Below are 20908 nucleotides of genomic sequence, written 5' to 3' on the forward strand. Positions count from 1 at the left end.
TATCTGTCCTTTGATTTTCATACTTTAAAAGATCACAATTCCACAAAATACGATACCTTTTATAATTGCACCTCACAAAATCAAATACCTCGGAATACACCTGACCAAAGAGGTTAAAGGACCTATAAGCCGAGAACTATAAAACTTTAATCAAAGAAATCAAAGAAGATGTAAAGAAATGGAAAGATATTCCTTGTTCATGGATTGGGAAAATCAATATTGTAAAAATGGCCATACTACCCAAAGCAATCTACACATTCAATGCAATCCCTATCAAATTACCCATAACATTTTTCACAGAACTAGAACAAACAATCCAAACATTTATGTGGAACAACAAAAGACCCAGAATCGCCAAAGCAATCCTGAGAACCAAGAACCAAGCAGGAGGCATAACTCTCCCAGACTTCAAGCAATATTACAAAGCCACAGTCATCAAGACAGTGTGGTACTGGTATCAAAACAGACAGACAGACCAATGGACCCGAATAGAGAACCCGGAAATAAACCCTGACACCTATGGTCCATTAATCTTTGACAAGGGAGGCAAGAACATAAAACGGGAAAAAGAAAGTCTATTCAGCAAGCATTGCTGGGAAACCTGGACAGCTGCATGCAAAGCAATGAAACTAGAACACACCCTCACACCATGCACAAAAATAAACTCCAAATGGCTGAAAGACTTACATATATGACAGGACACCATCAAACTCCGAGAAGAAAACATAGGCAAAACACTCTCTGACATCAACCTCATGAATATTTTCTCAGGTCAGTCTCCCAAAGCAATAGAAATTAGAGCAAAAATAAACCCATGGGACCTCATCAAACTGACAAGCTTTTGCACAGCAAAGGAAACCCAAAAGAAAACAAAAGACAACTTTCAGAATGGGAGAAAACAGTTTCAAATGATGCAACGGACAAGGGCTTAATCTCTAGAATATACAAACAACTTATACACCCCAACAGCAAAAAAGCCAATCAATCAATGAAAAAATGGGCAAAAGACATGAATAGACATTTCTCCAAGGAAGATATACAGATGGCCAGCAAACACATGAGGAAATGCTCAACATCGCTGATCATAAGAGAAATGCCAATCAAAACTACCATGAGATACCACCTCACACCAGTCAGAATGGCCATCATTAAGAAGTCCAGAAATAACAAGTGCTAGAGGGGGTGTGGAGAAAAGGGAACCCTCCTGCACTGCTGGTGGGAATGTCAACTGGTACAGCCACTATGGAGAACAGTTTGGAGATACCTTAGAAATCTATACATAATACTTCCATATGACCCTGCAAGCCCACTCTTGGGCATCTATCCGGACAAAGCTCTACTTAAAAGAGACACATGCACCCGCATGTTCATTGCAGCACTATTCACAATAGCCAGGACATGGAAACAATCCAAATGTCCATCAACAGATGATTGGATTCGGAAGAGGTGGTATATATACACAATGGAATACTACTCAGCCATAAAAAAGAAGGACATAATGCCATTTGCAGCAACATGGATGGAACTAGAGACTCTCATAGTGAGTGAAATGAGCCAGAAAGACAAAGACAAATACCATATGATATCACTTATAACTGGAATCTAATATCCAGCACAAATGAACCTTTCCACAGAAAAGAAAATCATGGACTTGGAGAAAAGACTTGTGGCTGCCTGATGGGAGGGGGAGGGAGTGGGAGAGATCGAGAGCTTGGGCTTATCAGACACAACTTAGAATAGATTTACAGGGAGATCCTGCTGAATAGCATTGAGAACTTTGTCTAGATAGTCATGTTGCAACAGAACAAAGATGGGGGGAAAAATGTAATTGTAATGTATACATGTAAGGATAACTTGATCCCTTTGCTGTACAGTGGGAAAATAAAAAAAAAAATGAGTTCAACAGAGCAATAATAAAAAGAAAAGAAAAAAGACAGACTCCACAGGTAATTAATTTGGGGAAATTTGGGGTTATAAAATGTTGAATCTACTTTGCTGCAATACAACTCAGAGCCTTTAAAGCTAATATTAATTACAAATTCAAGGAACATGCTTTAGAAAACACCATCCTAAGTAAATGTATCATTGAGGTAATAAGATTTAGCAAGGGTTATGTGGTTGTGTAATGAATCTTTCAGGTAGCTTAATCAGCAAACCGATGGATCAGTTCTCACTCTTCTTGCCCTGAGTATTAAAATCATTGAAATGGTAAATGAGCCAAAAAATTAATTGCCCTATTTAGATTTGTTGATCCCCTAACACTAAATTTGGTGGTGCATGACCTTTGATTCAGCATCAAATGTTTCAGAATAGAAAGCTTAATAAGTTTCTTAGGTTTCCAATTTAGTTTGTGTTCCCCCTATCATCCTTCACTTGTATTAGTATTATCAACATTTGGCCAGTAGAGTACTGAGTGCTAACTTTTGACATTCTCTGTGTGTATGAACAAGTACCAGGAGGAAAAGAAAGACAATTCTTTCTCCTTATTGTTATTGTGATCTCAGGAAGTGTTAGCACATTTTTGGCATCCTTGCTTAATTGTCTGTATCTGTTTTAACAAGCCAAGTTAAAGAAGAACCTTATTCTTTCAAACTTGGGATTTTGAGATTCATTAGTTTAATTAGTTAGAGCATTGTGCTAATGAATCCAAGGCCGTGGATTTGAGTCACATATAGGCCAGTTAATTTTGTACAGAAAAAAACATTTTGTTTCCACCCACATTGAGGCTCTTTGCCATTAACCAAACCTCTAACGAATGTCTATTTTTTGATCTTAAAGGAAACCCATCGCTAATGTTATTTTTTTTAAAAGGAGCAAGCAGGATCATATGCATATGTAGGTATCACACTTGTTCATCATTATTAACTAATAGATCTTCAGCTATACCTCTAAACACATACTTTACTTACAGGAACTTCCCCAAGGGGGAAAACTCAAGATTTAATCACATTTTAACTAAAAAATGTTCCTTCTGAACAAATTTCAAGCTGCTCTTTCTCTTATACAAGTAGCAACCATTTTTCCAATTGAAAAATATGTGTAGTTTTACAACAAACATAAAAACAATTAAGAGATTCATGGGCTATTATTATCTGCTAAAATCTAATTACTCTGTATTTTCATAAAAGAATCCCATTCACTTTAATTTAGTCTATAATTTATAATTCCATTTTTTTCTTCTTAGAGCAGATTGTAAATAACAGCACAGAATTTCAATTGGAGTGGATAAAATTATTGCATTGCTTCCTATCCCTTGTCATTTAAAAATAAGCAAAAATGACAGCTGTTCTGAAGAAAAGTTTTGAAGTTTGACTAATGTTCCTTTTGGGTGAAATATACTATACTTAGCAGTTCAAAGTGGAAAAAATCTAATCCAAGGGAGGATTGTCATCACAGAACTCAAAAGTAAGATTTATTTGATAGTTTTCTATTTTATGTTCAATACAAAATTCCATTTCATTTGATTTCTCATGAATTTCATATATTCTTTAAACATGACAGATGATTATCTGAGAAGAAAAATGTCCTATAACCAAAAGTCCAAAACCTGTACAAATCTTACAATTTCCAAGACAATAAGGGCAACTCCTAGTTTACAAGGCTCCATATTGTATGGATTGTAGGCTTTTTGTCCTTTAATGAAAGGACTGAAATCTCTTCCATAAATGTGTGGAAATTTTGTTTTTTATTTTCCCTTAATTGCTGATGTGGCTAAGAATCATATTCCAGAAGGCTATAGAAATGAGTAAAAATTTTTCAGAATCAAAAATTGAAGTCATTTTGTAGGTTTAAATTAAACTATGCAATAAAGACCCAAGCCTGTAACTTAAATTCTATTTTTAATGGTATTTTTTATGTCTTTCAGAAGAATAAAAGGCAAGTATTTTTTATTCTTTTTTTCTGTGACATGTGGAAGTTCCCAGGCCATGGATCAAACCCATGCCACAGAAGTGACCTGAGCCACAGCAGTAACAATGCCAGATCCTTAACCCGCTAGGCCAGCAAGGAAATCCAAGAGGGAAGTATTTGGCATGAATAAATAGGGGATGAAACCTGGTATTGTGGAGACTGAAGCTTATACACAGGGACACTCTTTAACAAAAAGATACAAAATTACTAATACTGCAGAGTTCCGGTGGTGCACAGTGGAAATGAATTCGACTAGGAACCATGAGGTTGTGGGTTCGATCCCTGGCCTTGCTCATTGGGTTAAGGATTCGGCGTTGCCATGAGCTGTGGTGTAGATCACAGATGTGGCTTGGATTTGGATTGCTGTGGTTGCGGCGTAAGCTGGCAGCTGTAGCTCTGATTCGACCACTGGGAACTTTCATATGCCGTGGGTGCAGTCCAGAGACACACACACACACACACAGAAAAAAAAAATTACTAATACAAAATTTGCTATAAACAAAATAGTAATTTATAGACAAAAATAATCACAACAAATGACAGATTTATAAAAGCTGATGTTATAAAAATTGCAAGTGTCATATATGTGTACTAATAAACTGTTTGATATACCTCTGTAATACTTTTTTCGCAACATTTTTGGCTGCATGTCATTTATCTTTTCATATGATGATTTTCTCGTATCAGGCCTCGGAAGATGTCTATGCAAGTGAGGTACCTTAAGCTAAAACCTGATTTGCTGTGTAGTAAATCTTCTTCTGTTTATATCAGTCATTTGATCACTGTGTGGCTGCTCAAATAGTCTAAAGTGTGACAACCTGCTTTTTCAAAATTATCTATCTATCATCCATCTATCTAATCTATTCATCTATCTATACATACATGTGTATACACACACATACATAATACAAAGAATTAATTTCAATTTTGGAGTGTGTTTAAGGACAAATGGTTCCCCAGGAAAGATGTAAATTATATGTTAGAGGTGGGGTAGAAGGGAGATATTTATTTTCTGCAAATGAACTGAAGTTATCAATCCATTCTCCCTTCCTCCCTCAATTAATGGGGTTGTACTCAGCATTATATAACTCATCATCTAGATCTATAAAATGCATGTGAGATGGAAAGACTCTTGAAGAAATTAATTTACCTAAAATGTGCCTTAAATATACAGGTCTTCATTAAATATTTGTGTATGAATGAATAAATGAACTAAAAAACTAGTTGATGAATAATAAAGCAATCACCAACTCCCATTTTCTTTTACCTCAGTGACTGCTTTTAGATGTGTAATGAAGTCTAAATCTATTGGAGCATTCAACTACATTAAACTATCTGTGTCAGGTACTCCATTAGCTGTGTTTATATTCATTATCTCATTTATTCCACAAAACGATTCCCAAGATAATTATATTTCTCAGTACACAGTTACTGAAATTGGAATTTAGAGAGTTTAAGTAACTTATCAAATGTTCTGCATCTAGAATGCCACAGAATCACAAACTGAATCTAAGCTTTCTAGACTCTTACATAAAACACACCAGAGCTGTTTTTGTTCCTGTCATATCAAGATGCAAAAATATAGCCCCCTCAAAAAAAAATTATGAGAGACTGTTAAATTAAAATTGTATTCTAGGCAAGTTCAATACAAAAAATGAATATATTATGGCAAAAAATAGTTACAACAAAATCTCTCATTGTGCTACAATGCACAGATTTCTTCAATTTATTCCTTTTAATTTCCATAACCATAAATTGATCTTTCTATCCCCAGTTTTGAAATGGAGTCTAGTCTGCTTTGGGCAACAGCATACAAGGGTAACATGAATGTTAATAGCATGACATTGCTATATGCAGAGGGATTAACCCCATCACATGGGGCAAATAGGTTTGAAGAGCTGAAAGGTGCTTTTAAAACTGCTTAGTGGCAGAGTTCCTACTGTGGCACAGCGGGTTAAGAATCTGACTTCGATGGCTCTGGGCCTTGCAGAGGCACAGGTTCAAATTCCTGACTGGTGCAGTCGGTTAAGGATCTGCCATTGCTGCAGCTGGGCATAGGTTGCAGCTGTGTGGCTTGGATTCAATCCCTGGCCTGTGAATTTTCACATACTGTGGGTGTGGATGTAAAAAGCAAACAAACAAACAACTACTTAGCAACATTTTTCATACTATTTCAAAAGGGTTCCTAGTTTGAGTAAACTCTGCATAGGCCACTGCTGAAGAGTCACTACCCATATTAAAGACATAGGCTGTCCTATTCCAAATAAACCTGTTTCCCCTCTGGGCAGCACCCCTCCTCCCTCCTCCCCTAACTCCAAATTTATTCTATGCTGCCCTTTAAAGGGCTTCAGCACACACACTCTCATTGTCATTTCCCCTCCTACTTATACTTCTACTTCCACTATCCTGCTGGCACTCTGGCCCGGGAAGCTCAAAGTAAAGAGGGCCTTAGGGACATGGTTCAAACATGGATCCCTATCTCTCCATGGCTAACTGATAACTCCCTTTGTTTCTTTCCAGAGTCTGCCCTGTGAAAGTTATTGTGAAGAGAATGGTGACTTCAATTCCCTTTTTATTATCACTTCCACTTCCCCCCACACTACTCTCAAATTAGCATTTGAGGACCCTGAGTTTGCCTATTCTTCATACCCCTTCTCTTCCTCCTCCTCTTGGAGACACACATGCTTTGGACGAAAAAGACTGTCTTCTAGTTTTGAAATGTCTTTTCATTTATTATTAGTTGAACAGCAAAATTAAGCCAAGTTAATTTTGTTAAGATTTTATTGAACTATAATTTATAGCTTCTTGTTAGAACAAATCTAATGTAACAATAAAGATGTTTGACAACTTTGCCAGTCGACTTCATCTCATGCCTAGTTGTTCTGTAAAGTATAACAAGCAAGCAGAGAAAATTTTAATTTATATTATTTTTGTGCATTGTTAACCCAGAAAGACCTTAGAAGAAGAGACTAGAATGACACAGAGTTAAAAATAAAAGTTAATTTAGAACAAACTATTTAATTCTCTATGAAATGTAAGTTGAGAACAACAGCTGACAAACACAGTTTAATACTTTCAATATAATAAGTACATAATTCTTGAGGTTCTTGACTAAATTTGGAGGTACATATTTCATTGTCTGTGTCACTAATTGACATTTACTTACCATACATCTTAACTTGTAAATGTATTTTAAAATATTATCCCCTTTTCAGAAATCCGCTCAGGCTCCCCACCTCACGTGATCCTTGTGAAAAGGGGTACATTTTAATAATTCATAGGACATTTGGAAACTTCTGTCATTTAATAAGTTTATGACAAAGTTAATTTCATATTTTCTGATATTTTATTTGTAATTTTTTTATGATTGTTATATCCCTATGGTTATTTTTGGAGAATAATTTGTAATTGATGGGAGTAGAAGTGTGGGTGTTAATTCAGTTGCACTTTTCAAGAATAATAAACATCTTTGAATAACATATCATTACTTATTGTGATGAACTGCAAAAGGCTTACCAACATAGCCTACCCACTTCAGCATCTTCCATAGAATAAATGGCCCAAGAATGTAAAACAAAATGTGAGGCCAGAGTCATGAGTTATTTTGGTATTTACAGGGAAGTTTTAAGAAAGTGTTCCTGTTGGGATCATGACCCCCAGCCAAGAAGGTAATATTTCATTGATACAGAGCCTATGGCACCAGGGACATGGACTGGTGGAAACTAGGCAGGATTCGAATACTCCAACTGAGTATCAGAGCCTGCACAGTGGTCCTATGCAGTGCGTACTAAGTGGACTTGGAGTAAAACTTAGATTTGTTGGATTCACTACTAGAACACTGAACAGTGGGTCTGAAAGAGATCAAATTAAAAAACCCATCAGTTGACAAGGTGGAAATTTCAAAGGATTCTTCAGTATGACGGGATTAGGTTCAGTCTGAAGGGAAAGTCCTTTAGCACTTTGAGCTCCAGCAACAGATCTAGGGAAGATGGCTCCTAATATTAACAATAATCATGGGAGTTTCCTGGTGGCCTAGTGGTTAAGGATTCCACGTTGTCAATGCAGTGGCGTGGGTTCAATCCCCGGCCTGGGAACGTCCACATGCTGTGTGTGGGACCAAAAAATAAATATATTCACAGTGGAAGGAATCCAACAACAACACTTTATTTTCATTGCCAATTTTAGGCACACTTCTTTTTTTCCCTTAAAGGAACCATTCTATGTTCCAAACACTTTTCCTTCCCTATCTAGCCTGTCAAAAAAGATAACCACGATAGGATAAATACTGTGCCAGACTCCATCTGTGTTTCACTTTATTTAGAAGTTAGTCAAGAAAGGAAAATTAATTGAAAAATTCAAGACATTGGCTTTTTATTTTTTGGTGTAAAAGTAAAATGAATCACCATTTTTCACCTTATGTGACAGGAAATCTAAAAGGAATAGTTGGGACCAGCTGCATTTTGGCAACTAAGAATTCTTGTTCTTCATATCTTATCCAAAGAAACTGACATTCAGCTAAGTTTAAGTAATGACGAAATAAAAACTATTCAATCTTAAAACAGAAGCCCTATGTTGATTATCTAACTGCATGTCTAATCACTTAAAATGGGATGTCCTCATTACACCGGTCAATGAAAAATAGCTCAAAGTAGCCATCTATTAAACACTATGTTGACTAAACCACAGCCATGGTTGTTAATAAAAAACATAAAGCAGTTTTCTTACATGTTTCAATGAAATGCTTCATATATTTGTTATCATACATCAGAAAATATAACTGATTTCGGAAACCATACAAAAGTTAAATCTACGTACTTCATAGTAATATCTTGTAATAGAAATAAAGAGGCTTAAAAAGTAAAGAAGGCTCAGAGTGGTATGGGATTAGTCCAGGGTTCTTTTAAAATGTATATTTTTATCAATCCCAATATATTGCTTTGGAAACATTATGTGATTGTTTTAATAGGTGTGTGTATGTCCTAAATTTTAGAACAGTAGCTAATGCCTATTTGCTGAAGACATGACCACATAGGAATTTTGGTAGGATGGAAAAAAATTCAATCTCGACATTAAAAGAAACAACAAAAAGGAATCTGCTTTCCTCAGCAATCAAAATCTCTCTGAATCTTTCACCTCACCAAGCAACATCTGGATAACTCAAGCTAAAGCCTGTCCTAAGGAAACAAGAAGGATAGAAATCATTAATAGCATTCTGATCCTTCTACGCTTTAAAAGACAGGATAATTTTCCCTGCTCATGTGCTTCCATCACAATACAGGCCTTATGTGGTACAGTTTGCAACTATTCATCTGTTAAAAAAAAAAAAAAAAGAGAGAGAGTACAGTAAGGAGAAGTGTGTTCTTTAGTAGGAAACTGCAACCTTGAGGACAACACCACGTACCTTTACTCATTTAATTGCGTTAATCAGAACTCAGTGCTTCAGCAGAGTTGAGCTATATACATAAGGTCATAATACCCAGGCTTCTCTGAAAGAAATTCAGCTGCACATGTGTAGCCGTTCAAGCCTAGAGAGAAAAAAAAAATCTTATATGGAATGATAACCAAAAAATCGTCTCACCCATACTTAATTGCAGAGGTTGTTGGAGTCTTTCCTTCATTGAAAGCCCTTTCCTGTGTATTCCCCTCTTTGGGCTCTAGTAAAGTGTTTTTCTCAGAACAGGGAAACATTTCAAACTTTTCCAAATTATTTGCCTAAGTACTATAGCAAATTTCTAATATTTTATTATTTTAGGAAAGCTGTAAGGCCAGCCTCAGGACTAAAAAAAGAAAACAGATGCAAGTCATGTTCAGGAAGGAATGGAGAAGTGTTAGTTTCGTTTCGCAGGTATGCCCTTTTCAAATTCTTATAATCTATAGCAGTGGAGGGGGGGAAGGGTGTTGGAAGATTTTATTTATCCTTCTAAACGCTCACTAATAGCACCCTCTAGTGTCTCCAGTGGAGCTATGCATTTTTGTAATTAGCTAAGTACAGTATTTCTGCTGCTGAACTACTGAAAACAGAACTCTGTGACTACCAAGTTTCTTCTATTTCTGGATCTTCTGCAGAAATTCACTTGCTTTATGTGTACCTGCACCAGTTTCAGTCTTATTTTCATTTTTGACTTGAATTTCTCAACACTAGAAATATCTTCCAATTAAATATAAAAGTGCCTTGCAACTTACTATAGTAAAAACGCTTGGAATTGAGAAAGTACTTTTAACTCTTCAAAACACTTGCACACGCAGTATTATTTTTATATGTCGCAAATATTGTCCTTCCCCCCCCACAACTGTATGTTTGCCCTTGTTTTTAGAGGGAAAGGTAGAATGATTTCACTTGAGTTAAAGAAAACTAATTTGTAACTAAAGCTTTTCTCTTTGAGCAGTCCCTAACCCATTCAAGTTTATGGACTTTGTTTTTTAATTTTACTCATCTTTATGTCCTAAATCTTGGAGAGTGGCAACTTTTAAACTAAATGTCAGGCCCTGTGCTAAGCATCTGAGGTGCATTATTTTATTTAAATATCAATATAACAATTTGAGCTGAAAAAGATTAGTTGTAGATGAAGAAACTGAAGCTTTTTAGGATAGCGCCCTGCAACAAAAGTATAATTCAAGCCACATATGTAATTTTAAATTTTCTAGTAACCCATTAAAATATTGAAAATAAGCAGATTAAATTATTTAATGATATTTCATTTAACCAGTTAGTCCAAATATTATCATTTCATATGCAATTTATATAAAATATTGATTATATATTTCATATATGTGTGTAGGTACATGTGTTAACTCTTCAAAACCGGGTGTGTACTTTGTATTCACAGCCCATCACAATTTGGGTAGTCAAGTTTCACATACTCAATAGCCACATGTGACTGGTGGCTGTATTACACAGTACAAGTCTACAGATTAATTTGCCTACAGCCACACAACTAGAAAATGCCAGAGCCAGAATTCCAAATTTAGTTTAAAACTAGTTCTTTTCTTAATCATTGGGCTTCACTGCCTCCTACTAATTGCTGTTGTTGTTGATGGCTAACAATAAATATGAAAAATATCATGAAAAATGTAATGTATCCATTCTTACAGTTTCGTGTCCATACATCCACCTATTTTCTCAATAACAATGATGATTTTTTGATTGTAACATTTGTGTGCAATGTAAGTGCAAGTTGTTGTGGACAACATAAAAATGAATGAAATGTGATGCAAAATAACTGGCATGTGGCGCAAAGTACTCATTCTCATCCATCTGCAAGACCTGTGCATTCTCTCTCTAGACAGAGTACATGGGAAGGCAAATCACAATCAGATGGTAAAATGATTTATAAGGCGTGTTTCAGTGCATAGGGCACTGAAATCTCAGAGTATTTGATTAACTTCATCAATCTCATATCAAGGGTGGTTTTGTCAGTGAGATGAAAATGTACATGTGTTACCAATGTAACAAAGTGTTACCAATGCTCATTGCTTTGAAACTTCTTTCACTAAGTCTGATGAAACTTTTCTTTAGATTAACACATTATTTCTCAGTTTTAATTGATTCTCACTGGCCTGAGAAACATCTTAACTCAACTGAAGTGTTTTAATTATCTTGTATGAGCCATTCTCTAAGTATATAATGGCTGTATAGTTTAATCATCAGAGATTGGACATATGGTTCCATGTTTATAGGGTACACATTACCATAATTTTCCTTTTCTGATCTTAGTGGTACCCTAGTTGAAGTTCCAAATTGGAACACTCAACAAACACATGCAATAAATATAGCTTATTTCATGACATCTCCTCCAAAAAACAAATTCCTAAAGTTTCCTTTAGTTAATTATAAATTTTTTGATATAATGCAAATTCTAAAAATGTGTAATCACACAATCTGGGAACCATATGCTGAGGGTCAGCACAGTGGACTGGAAATGACACGGGTTTGAATTTTCCAGCTCATATATTTTATAGCTATATAACCTTGGACATTTTACCTAGTCTCAGTGAGTCTTTGTTTTCCTTATTTGTTAAAAAAAAAATGAAGCTAATGATACCTATCTCATGGAATGATTTTAAGGATTAATAAGACAATGTGTATAATGCAAATGGTGCATAAAAGGCATTCAGTCAAGGAGTCCTCTCTGTAACCAAGCAAAATAGAATTCTCATCAGTCCTTTTAGAGTTAGAGCACCAGGTGGACAGCTTTGGCCAGGTGTCCTTGCTTTTGGTTATTCCATTGCTCATTGGTGCCACCATCAGACAGAACAATGAGAAGAGAAAATGAGAACTTTTTTTTCATTATTTTCAGATGTGGATTTCTATCAGTTTTATCAACAAACTGAATTTCTCATGATTTTCTTGGTTGCTTCCTTCAACTAGTAGTCTCCTTGGTCTGTAAGTGATGCTTCTACTCTACAGAGATCATTTTCTATTGGACCATACACTTAAAACTAAATGTTGTGAAGAATCCAGATTCATTATAAAGTTATCATGTAGCTGAATTTAGGAGTAAACACTGAATAAAAATACAGAGTCTGCTACTCTTTAGCTCCATGGTCTTGTGCAAATTACCTGTCTGTGAGCTTCAGTTTCAGGAACTGTAAAATGTGGATAATAATATAAATCTCACGAATCTGTCATGATGAGGACTTTAAATACTTCATAACAGTCACTGAATAGTTCTCTCCCCCTGCCTTGGGTTTAGATGGACATGTCTAATGTGGATGTTATGAATGATTAGTAGTGCCCTGAGAGTGCCTCCATGGCATGGCTTTGCCACACCTTCCTAGATCAATCACTGATTTTATTTTCATTGAATTCCTGCCATCACCTATGACTGAGTCTTATACAGCAGTGCAAACCCCAAGAGTCAGAACTGTAAGCTGTAACTATTTGACAGCTTCTGGTTTCAGCTCCAAAACATCCCCTAGCTCTAAAGAAGAGGACCATGCCTGTGCTGAATACTGTGAATAACAGAGGCAGAGTTACAGGAGGAATGAAATGTAATAGTAAATCCTTCCTTGAGTCCTCTTTCACACAGACTGCACTGAACTGTGGTGCTAACATCGCTCCCAGCAGTGACTTTAGGTGAAAAAAAAAAGCAAAAGGAAAAATAAAAAGGTGATGTGAGGATTATTTGAACCTGGGTTTTAACCTTTAAAAACACCAGGAATTGAAAAGAAGGCAGTTATGAAGAAGGAGAGAGACATACTGGGGAAAAAAGAAAGATCTGTCCGTCAATAAAAACAACTTTCCATGAAGAAGCTACTAGATAAAATCTACTCACGATAATTTGCAAAATTTTTCCTTCTTGATGTTCTACCCCTATGCAGATGCATTCCGCCTTCCATTCAGTAGAAGGAAATAAAAATGGATACTGTGCTCTTGGTGCCCGAAAACATTATCTACTTTTCCTCCTTTTATTTCAGGAAAGAGAGCCTCCTCTTTTCAAAAACAAAGCGGAGCACTAGAAAGATAAGTTTTCTATTGATTAGGCATGGAAAATGGATTTTTCGCTTAAAACCCTGCACTTTTCTGGAGAGGAATTTAAAGAATTCACCTGGTTCATTCTCTGGCCTCTGGGTAAATTTAGGACTTGCTCCTTGGAGCAAGAATCAGAGTAGACCAGCATGGAAGGTTTTGTTTGTGGTTGCTATTTGCTTTTAATCCCACTACAGGGACGGAGGAATTAGCCCTGCTTCTACATACCCACGACATATCCGAGCCAGAAACCAACCACAATGCCCCAGTTCGCTTTAGTGGTCTTGGAAGACTTGACACTCCGATGCCTGCCCGGGCGTCGCTGACTACGCAGCCAGAGAGCGCTGGCAAGCACTAGTCCTGCGGCTGGGTTCCTCCCTCATCTGCATCCTTTTCCACCTCAAAACGCGCTGTACACGCCCGCAATGCTGCACGGTCCCTGGCAGCGAAGCGGCTGGACCCCACTAAAGCAGCCCAAAGCCTTCGACCTGCTTACACTCACCCGTACTTGCTCTCTGGGTTAGCCAAACGTTAGGTCTCCACCCTAACCCTTCTCTCCGCCATCCCCAGTAGGACAGAAGGCAATCGTGGTACCAGACCCGGCTCACAGCTGAGTATGATATATGCAGACACGGTCTCCCGGCTCCAACTGTGGCTTTGCCCGGCTTCTGCCCTTGCTTCCATTGGTCTAAGTACCCTTTGTATGATAAAATGGTGCTGCCGGATGCTTGTTCTCTAGCTGGGGTCAGGGTGGTCAGCGGATGGAGAGCAAAGCACACATAACAAGAAAAATAAAACTTCTGTAAGATAATGTGAATGAGTTAAACTTAAAGGGAGGCCTCAGAGAGCAGCCAGCGGAGGATCGAGTGGAGCAGTCCCTGTCCTCGATTTTTGCTCTGCAAAGCGAGAAGCACGAAAGCGGCGCGTTTTTCCCAGCAGCGGGTCCCGCACGCAAGGGTGCCTCCAGCACGCTTCCTGCCGCCTTATTGGGGCGGCAAACAGCAACTTCTTAAGCTTACCTCCATCTAGCCCCCGCCCTTCTTCCCTGGTTCAGCGTTAGCCGAGAGGAGCCGCCCCCGGAGCAGCCGAAGATGTGGGGTGCAGGGAGTGGGGACCAGAGGGGGGTACCCAGCAGTTGGTGCTGCGCCATCCCCTCCCAGCAGGCGGCCCGGGCACTGGTTCACTTTTCTCCCCCCTGTCCGCCCTCCACTCGCTCAACCCCCTTCCCGCTTTTCCCCCTCTATCTAGTCCCTCCCCCTCGCCATTGAAAAGGGCTGGCTCGGCACTGGCTCCTTGCAGTCGGCGAACTGTCAGGGCGGGAGGAGCCGTGAGCCCGAGCTGCACAAGGCGGCCCGCGCGGCAAAGCAGAAAGCGAGCGGAACAGAGGGCGCAGAGTGGCAGTGATAGCGGCGACAAAGGCAGCCCAGGCGATCCGGGCGTCCCAAAAATCCTCAAAGGAAGCCTTCGCGACTCCAGCTGCTCCGCGGACTGCGAGCTGTGGCGGCAGAGCCCCGCTACGGCAATCGCAGTCTCCGTGGAGCTAGCGGAAGCTTTTCTCTTTTTCATTTCCCACCTCATTTCTACTCTAGTGGCTTCGACAACAAGGTAAGTATCCGGTCCGGGTGCCAGAAATGTGCGCGGTGTGTGAAGCGTGAGTCCCGCACTTGCTGCGCGGAGGCTTCCTGATGTCTGCTCTTGGTGTTTTGCCAGTGACCACAGAGCGGTTTTAGAGACGCTTCCTGTGTCCTCCCTTACCCTTCCCCCATCGCCTCCCTAGAGATAAGAGAAAGAGCAAACCCCGGAGGAGAGCGCAGCTAGAATATTTTTTTTAGCGCAGCCACCAGTCGGCTTGGCTTGGTTACTTTGCGAAAACTGTCACTTCTGTCAGAAAAGTGTCCGCGCGTGAATTTCCCCCACATTGGCGGTGCTAAAAGGTCTTTCAATTTAACGGAGGCAGCCAGCTTCAGCGAAGCTGAGACAAACTCTATGGTTGGGGCAGGGGATTGAGAAAAGATCATGTCCCGTACTCTCGGGTGAACCTAGCAAAGCGGTCTGAGCTGAGGGGCAATGCCGCAAGCCCGGAACCGTCTCGGAATTGGCGCGTGGTCTGGCCTCGCTGCGCTTCAATCTCTGGGGGCTCCGGTCTGGATCCCTGCCAGGCTGGTTCTAATCCTTGAGGGCCCGACCCTTGGCGCAGAGAGAAGGAGAGCGCAGAGCGCCCCGGGCCCCCGGTGCCATTCCGCCCACCGCTCGCCTCCCCGCCCTTCCTTCCCTCGTTACTTTTGGGGCTGTGCTCAGCCAGCACCCGCTGGATGTGGAGATGGTAGGTGTGGAAAATTTCTGCTCATATTTTTAAAAAGGAAGTTCTTATAATCGCGTTGCCAATAAACGGAACCATTTTCTCATCAAAAAAGGGGGGGTTCCTCTTTCTCTAAAGAAATGACTTTTCATCCCTTTGCCAAAACCCGCCTACCTATCCCATAAATGAATGACGTTTACTAAGCTAGAACCTCAAAACATTTTATGGATTCCCCAAAGGAATTATTTCTTTTTTTAAGCGCGTGGCCGTGAAACAGCCCCCTTTCGCGATGATGAATACCTCTTAAGAGCGTAATCGGAAAAGGTGACTTTTGCAAAGCGCAAAGCCGCAAATGGGTCTTTTCTTTACAGACTTAGAAAAGCGGAGCGGCAGTCTACCCTTGGTTGGAGGCACAACTTGCACGTGAGCGCTTAGCCTCAAAGCGACATCCTCCCTCTGCAAAAAAATAAGGGGGGGGGGCGAGGAGAGGATGTCACTTTCCAAGAGTGTATAGCTCCAACCACTTCCTTTCCTCTCCAAAGGAAAGATTTTATAGAGCTCCACCGAAAACGGCCTCTCCTCTTCCCGAATGAATTACTCCGCCCTTCAGTGTTTTGGCCGCCTTTGCGGTTTGGGGTGCGGGGCACTGGGGTGTGCGTGTGGAGTGCGTGTGCGAGCGCCTCTGCGGGCGGGCCTTCGAATCTCTGAACGGGGTGCCCTTCCAAAATGTTGGATGGATTGGAGGGGATGGCTGGGAACTTGCGCCACTGCGGCACACACCCACAAAGCAAAGACTTGAAAGCAAGAAGGGCTAGGACAAAAGAATAAATAAAATTAAATAAGAAGAGCAAAACAAAACGAGTCCTTGTGTGGAAACATCCCAAGGTTGTGTTGAAACCTGGCATAGGAGCAGTTGCTGTGCGAAGGAAAGCGTGTGACGGAAAGCGCTGAAAACCTGGGATAGGCGGGGACAGGGGCAGGAAGTATGGGGAGGGGGATGGTGGTGTTAGAGGAGCCACAGGCGGGCTCTGAGCACGGCAACAAGGAAACAACCTGAGGAGCGTACGGAGAAGAATCCTGGACACGGAGCGAAACACCGGAGAAGGTAACGGCGCTTTAAGACTAAAGCGACTCTCTCCCCTTCCATAAAAGGTTATAACAGGAGTGACTCAAAAAGAAAACAGCAAAAACCACCAAATCGGGTACTTGCAGGCACCTTCTGAACTTTATGAAGACTAAATGCAATTGCAATTCTACTCTTGACCTTGTTTGAAACAGCCAGGGCAGGAAATAGCCTCAGGGCTGTCCTTCCGTGGTCAGGGATGGGGGTGCGGGAGGGGGACACGTGAAAGCAAGTCAAAGTAATAATAGTATCTGTACTTGTTCCCGCTTTCTTGCCTTTGTCTGGTTCACCGGAGGAAGGCGGACAGTGTGCGGGCGGTTCTGACGAATGAACTGAGATGGACGCGCTAAAGTCTAAAGATACGTTTCTCCCTCCGCTAAATTAAGAATTGCCACGCGCAGCTCAACGCGGGCCGAGTCTGGCCGCCACCGCGCTGCGCCTGCCAAGCGGCAAGGGAGCGCCTCCGCCGGCGAGGCCCGAGTCTCCTTCTCCACTCGCCTTTGCACTGGCAGCCCCTCCTGACAATGATGTCAGCCCGGGAACGGCTCGGCGGGCAGAGAGGAGGAAGAGGAGCAGCAGGTTCTGACCGGGAGCGCGAGCAGCCCTGCTCCGCGCGCTCCCAGTGCGCAGCCGCCCTCGGTTCTCGGTTTCCTTCCCGCGCTCTCTCTCGGCTCCTCCTTCCCGCTCACTCGCTCCCCAGAGGCGCGCGGAGGCAACCCGGGCAGGGGAGGTTATTGCGGCGCGGGCCGCGGCCGGTTGGGAACCCCTGAATCCGACACAGATTTAGGATTTTCCCGCCCTCCTTTCCTCCTTTTCACTGTCCCTCCCCTGCGCCCCCCTCCCTGTTCTTTCCTCTTTTCAGTTCGCACCTTCACAATCCACTGTGAACATACTCATTTAGCGGCATTCTAGAGGGCAGGTTCTTCAGAGGAAATAATAATAGTTACCAGTTTTAAATTTCCGCTGTTTTCTCTCTTCCCCGGGTGATAAAGAAGGAGGATGTGAAGACCGGCATCCTTAAAATCCTATGGCTGTCTCTGCCTTCAACAGAGCAAGCTCCCTAGAAGGCGAAGAGGGTTGTCTTCCCAAAGAAATGGTGCGAAGGGGGAAGGGGACAATCGGAGGCGCTGGCGCAGGATGGAGAGTCCCCTTATTGAGAGGGACTGGAAATTGGAAGTTGCGCAAAGGCTCTAGGAGCTGCTGCCGCAGGTGAGATGCCACCGTCCTCTTTATGATAAGGCTGCGCAGTCGCTTCTAGAGACCGGCGCGCTACATTGGGAAGCTTCAGTAATGGGATTTTACAAGACCGAAGCCCGCTGCGGCGCCCCTTCGGAGTTTGCTCTTCTCATTTTAAAGAGCAACACCCTGCTTTCCCGAATTGGAGGCTAATCCGTTTCCCCAGATTGCAGACAATTCTTTCTTTAGCTCCGGGAGAAGGACCACATCGCGCAGGTGGAGAAGGTTGCACAGGGCAAGGGGTGGGAGTTGGAGGAGAGAGGAGGACAGAGGCAGGGCATGTGGAGGCATCTGGGCCTCGGAGCTGAGTTTCCTTACCAAGGAAATTACAGCAAACTGCTTCCCTAGGAAAACTCTACAAACCGTTTACCTACTGAGTATTTTGGTTTGGAGGCAGGTGGGGGATTTGGGGGAAAAGTGAGCAGGAGCAAAGACTTCGGTTTTATAAATCTCCGGTTTTGTTTTCTTCCCTTGGATGGAAGGCTTCCTTTATTTGACTTAATCAGCACAGGCAGCAAACTTAAAGTTGCTGTGCGTTTGAAATACAGGGATAGGAAGGAAACTCAGACCAAGCATAAAAGCACATTCATTTTCTAGAGTTAACTCATTCGCTAAGGGTTGAAAGGAACCTTTTTTTTTTTTTTTTTTTTTTTAAATCACCCGAATGCGAGTCTGATGGATGCCCAAGGACTGTGGAGCCCTGGCATAAGAGACTGCAGTTGTCACCTTATTTCTTCTTTTGGTATTCAAAACTTTATGTTCTTGGTTAGATAGAAATTCCTGATAGAGAACTTCCAGCATGCTGGTGGCAGGAAGAAATCTGGTACAGGATTTAGAAGGCAGAAAATTCTCCTTTTCTCAGTGTAAGCAGTCCACGACAGACTTTAGCCAGCATTTATAAGGTTCTTGGGGAAGGGAGGGGAAGCACAGGAACAAGGAGACTCTATATAAAGCACTGACTTTAAAATAAATTGACAAAATATGTATGGCCGCCGCATTTTCTACTAATGGCAAGGGGAATTATTCAGGGGATGAAATTTTGAAGTCTAATTTTCTCCAGTAATCTTGCTTCATGTATTTTAAAGGAGGTGTCACCTGTTTGTTTATTCACCAAAGAATCTGCAAACATTAATTAGTCACCTACTGTGCCAGACAACATGCTAGGATCCAGGAATACAAAAGAACTTGGAAAGGTAGCTTGAGCCTCTGTGAGCCAGGAGACTGACAAATTTATGATACAGTGTGATTAATGTTCTAATTGAACATTATGGAGGGAGGAATTAATTTTTGCTAAGAGGTTGAGAAAAGATTCATAAAGAAGGTGTCTCTCTGGCTTTGAAAAATAGGCATTCCTAGGCAATGGCTAGTCAGGAAGTAGACCTGAAAGAGCCTGATATAAACTAAGTAAGGAAAGGTGTGGGGGCTTGATGCCCCATTGTGGAATTAGGAGGTTTGTGTGTATTTTGTAGGCATAGGTCACTTTGAAGATTTTTCAAAGTAGATGTGTTAAAAACAGCAAAACAGGGTGAGAAAATTGGGCAGTAGGGGGCACACAATAGAAACATTTTTGTTGTCTTTAAATGTATATTTGGATAAACTAATGCATTGGAATAGAGAATAGAGGCAAATAAGTTAAGAAAATAATGTAACATCCAGAAAAGAGGACAGATGAATGAAGAGGGGCTAAGGTACAGCAGAAGAACTACAAAAGTAGGGAATGTTATGTTGGAAAGAGAATTTCTCTTTTGTCATAATCATCTCTACAGTTATATCTTTATGTTCATCTCACTTTCCCCACTCAGCCCTCCAAACTCCCCATCTTCCACCATTGGAGTAAGCTCCTTCAGCCACTTGCAAGCATACTTATGCTCACTGCACTCCATTTTCCACACACCTCTCCACATCATATCTGAGCCCCTATATTATCTCTCCCACCCTTATCCACTTGAGCTCATTTCTGTACCAACAATTAGACGTCCTTAATCTTGGCTTTTTCCTCCTTTTAGACATTAGCACACAGCTCTATCTCTACTCTTTCTCCTTTTCCTATCAGTCTTCCCTCAGTGCTTCTTCCCTGCATTGCCTAGATAATTTCTCCACTCATTCCCATTTTACTTCTTCCTTTCCACTAGCCACCTTGGACTCCTCCCCTTCAGTGACCTCAAAGAAGTTAAAACAAACAAACAAACAAAAAAAGGAGCCAGTGAGTGTCTACCTCAAACTTACAGATTTGTCAAGTTTTCCTCATCAAGATTTCTTGCTGTTTGTCTTTTGCTGTTTTATTTCCAAAAAGATTTAGAGTGTAATTTCTCAGATTTCTTATATTTTTTATTATGCCTACAAATGTCTGTTTTCCTTTGGTTACATCTAGGGATTTAAATATTGTATTTTGGGGAGTATGTCTACCTTTTCTGAATTTCTCACCACACACTCCTTAAACTGTTTCTCTGCATCTGATCCTTTCTGCTGTGTCCTCTTCCCATGGATCATTCTTTTTATGTTTTCAGTGAAAGTTTCTTGTTTTTATTCCCTTCTCTTTTTTTGCAATGTAGGATTGTCCAAGTGGCTCGAATTTAATTATTTTTGAGGGGGCAGAGGGCGTCCTCAGACGCCCTGTAACACACCACACACACACACACACACACACTTTTAAGGCCTTTGTCAAAGCATGCTCATACAAAAATACAGTTACTATGTCAATCTTCATTGGCAAAGGAACCCTTGTTTTTTACTGTATTCATTCATAGAAAGTTATTTTTGTATGTATGGAAATGGGCAGTTCACAAATTCCACATGCACTGAGGTTAGCTCAATGTTGTAATTGGGGAAGTAAGAAAGAGCATACTGTTAAAAATAGATGATACATTCTATC

At 40.8% G+C, this 20908-nt stretch overlaps 2 protein-coding genes across 51 annotated transcripts in view; one reads left to right on the top strand and one right to left on the bottom strand.

Moving 5' to 3' along the window:
* Positions 1-4582: 4582 nt before the first annotated feature.
* LOC146394691 (uncharacterized) lies at positions 4583-15396 on the bottom strand. Its single transcript, XM_085006978.1, has 3 exons — positions 15241-15396; positions 14398-15151; positions 4583-9434 (listed from the first exon to the last, which is right to left on the bottom strand). The coding sequence occupies exons 1-2, from the start codon at positions 15394-15396 to the stop codon at positions 14435-14437; spliced, it is 873 nt and encodes a 290-aa protein (XP_084863104.1). The 3' UTR covers positions 4583-9434; positions 14398-14434.
* PCDH11X (protocadherin 11 X-linked) overlaps positions 14674-20908 on the top strand; it is a 728596-nt gene continuing 722361 nt past the window's right edge. For 20 of the 50 annotated variants that reach the window (XM_021080416.2, XM_021080417.2, XM_021080409.2 and 17 more), the window contains exon 1: positions 14674-14983. The gene's annotated coding sequence lies outside the window, so the exon portion shown is untranslated. Of the gene's footprint in view, positions 14984-16685; positions 16783-17099; positions 17380-17792; positions 18010-20908 lie in introns of those variants that run through there. The other 30 variants (XM_085006471.1, XM_085006472.1, XM_021080410.2 and 27 more) reach the window with 6 other exon arrangements.

The sequence above is a fragment of the Sus scrofa genome, chromosome X (assembly GCF_054392235.1).
Source record: "Sus scrofa isolate SSC_HxYL_T2T_F1_AM1 chromosome X, Sscrofa_HxYL_maternal_Yorkshire_Landrace_v2.0, whole genome shotgun sequence".
Taxonomy (NCBI): Eukaryota; Metazoa; Chordata; class Mammalia; order Artiodactyla; family Suidae; genus Sus; species Sus scrofa.

Bases quoted from the DNA above. Each gene is read 5' to 3' on its own strand.
- LOC146394691 (XM_085006978.1), bottom strand. From the start codon at position 15,396: ATGATCTTTTCTCAATCCCCTGCCCCAACCATAGAGTTTGTCTCAGCT. The intron at 15,152-15,240 runs GTAACCAAGCCA...TCTTATCTCTAG, and splicing joins GAAGTGACAGTTTTCGCAAA to GGAGGCGATGGGGGAAGGGT.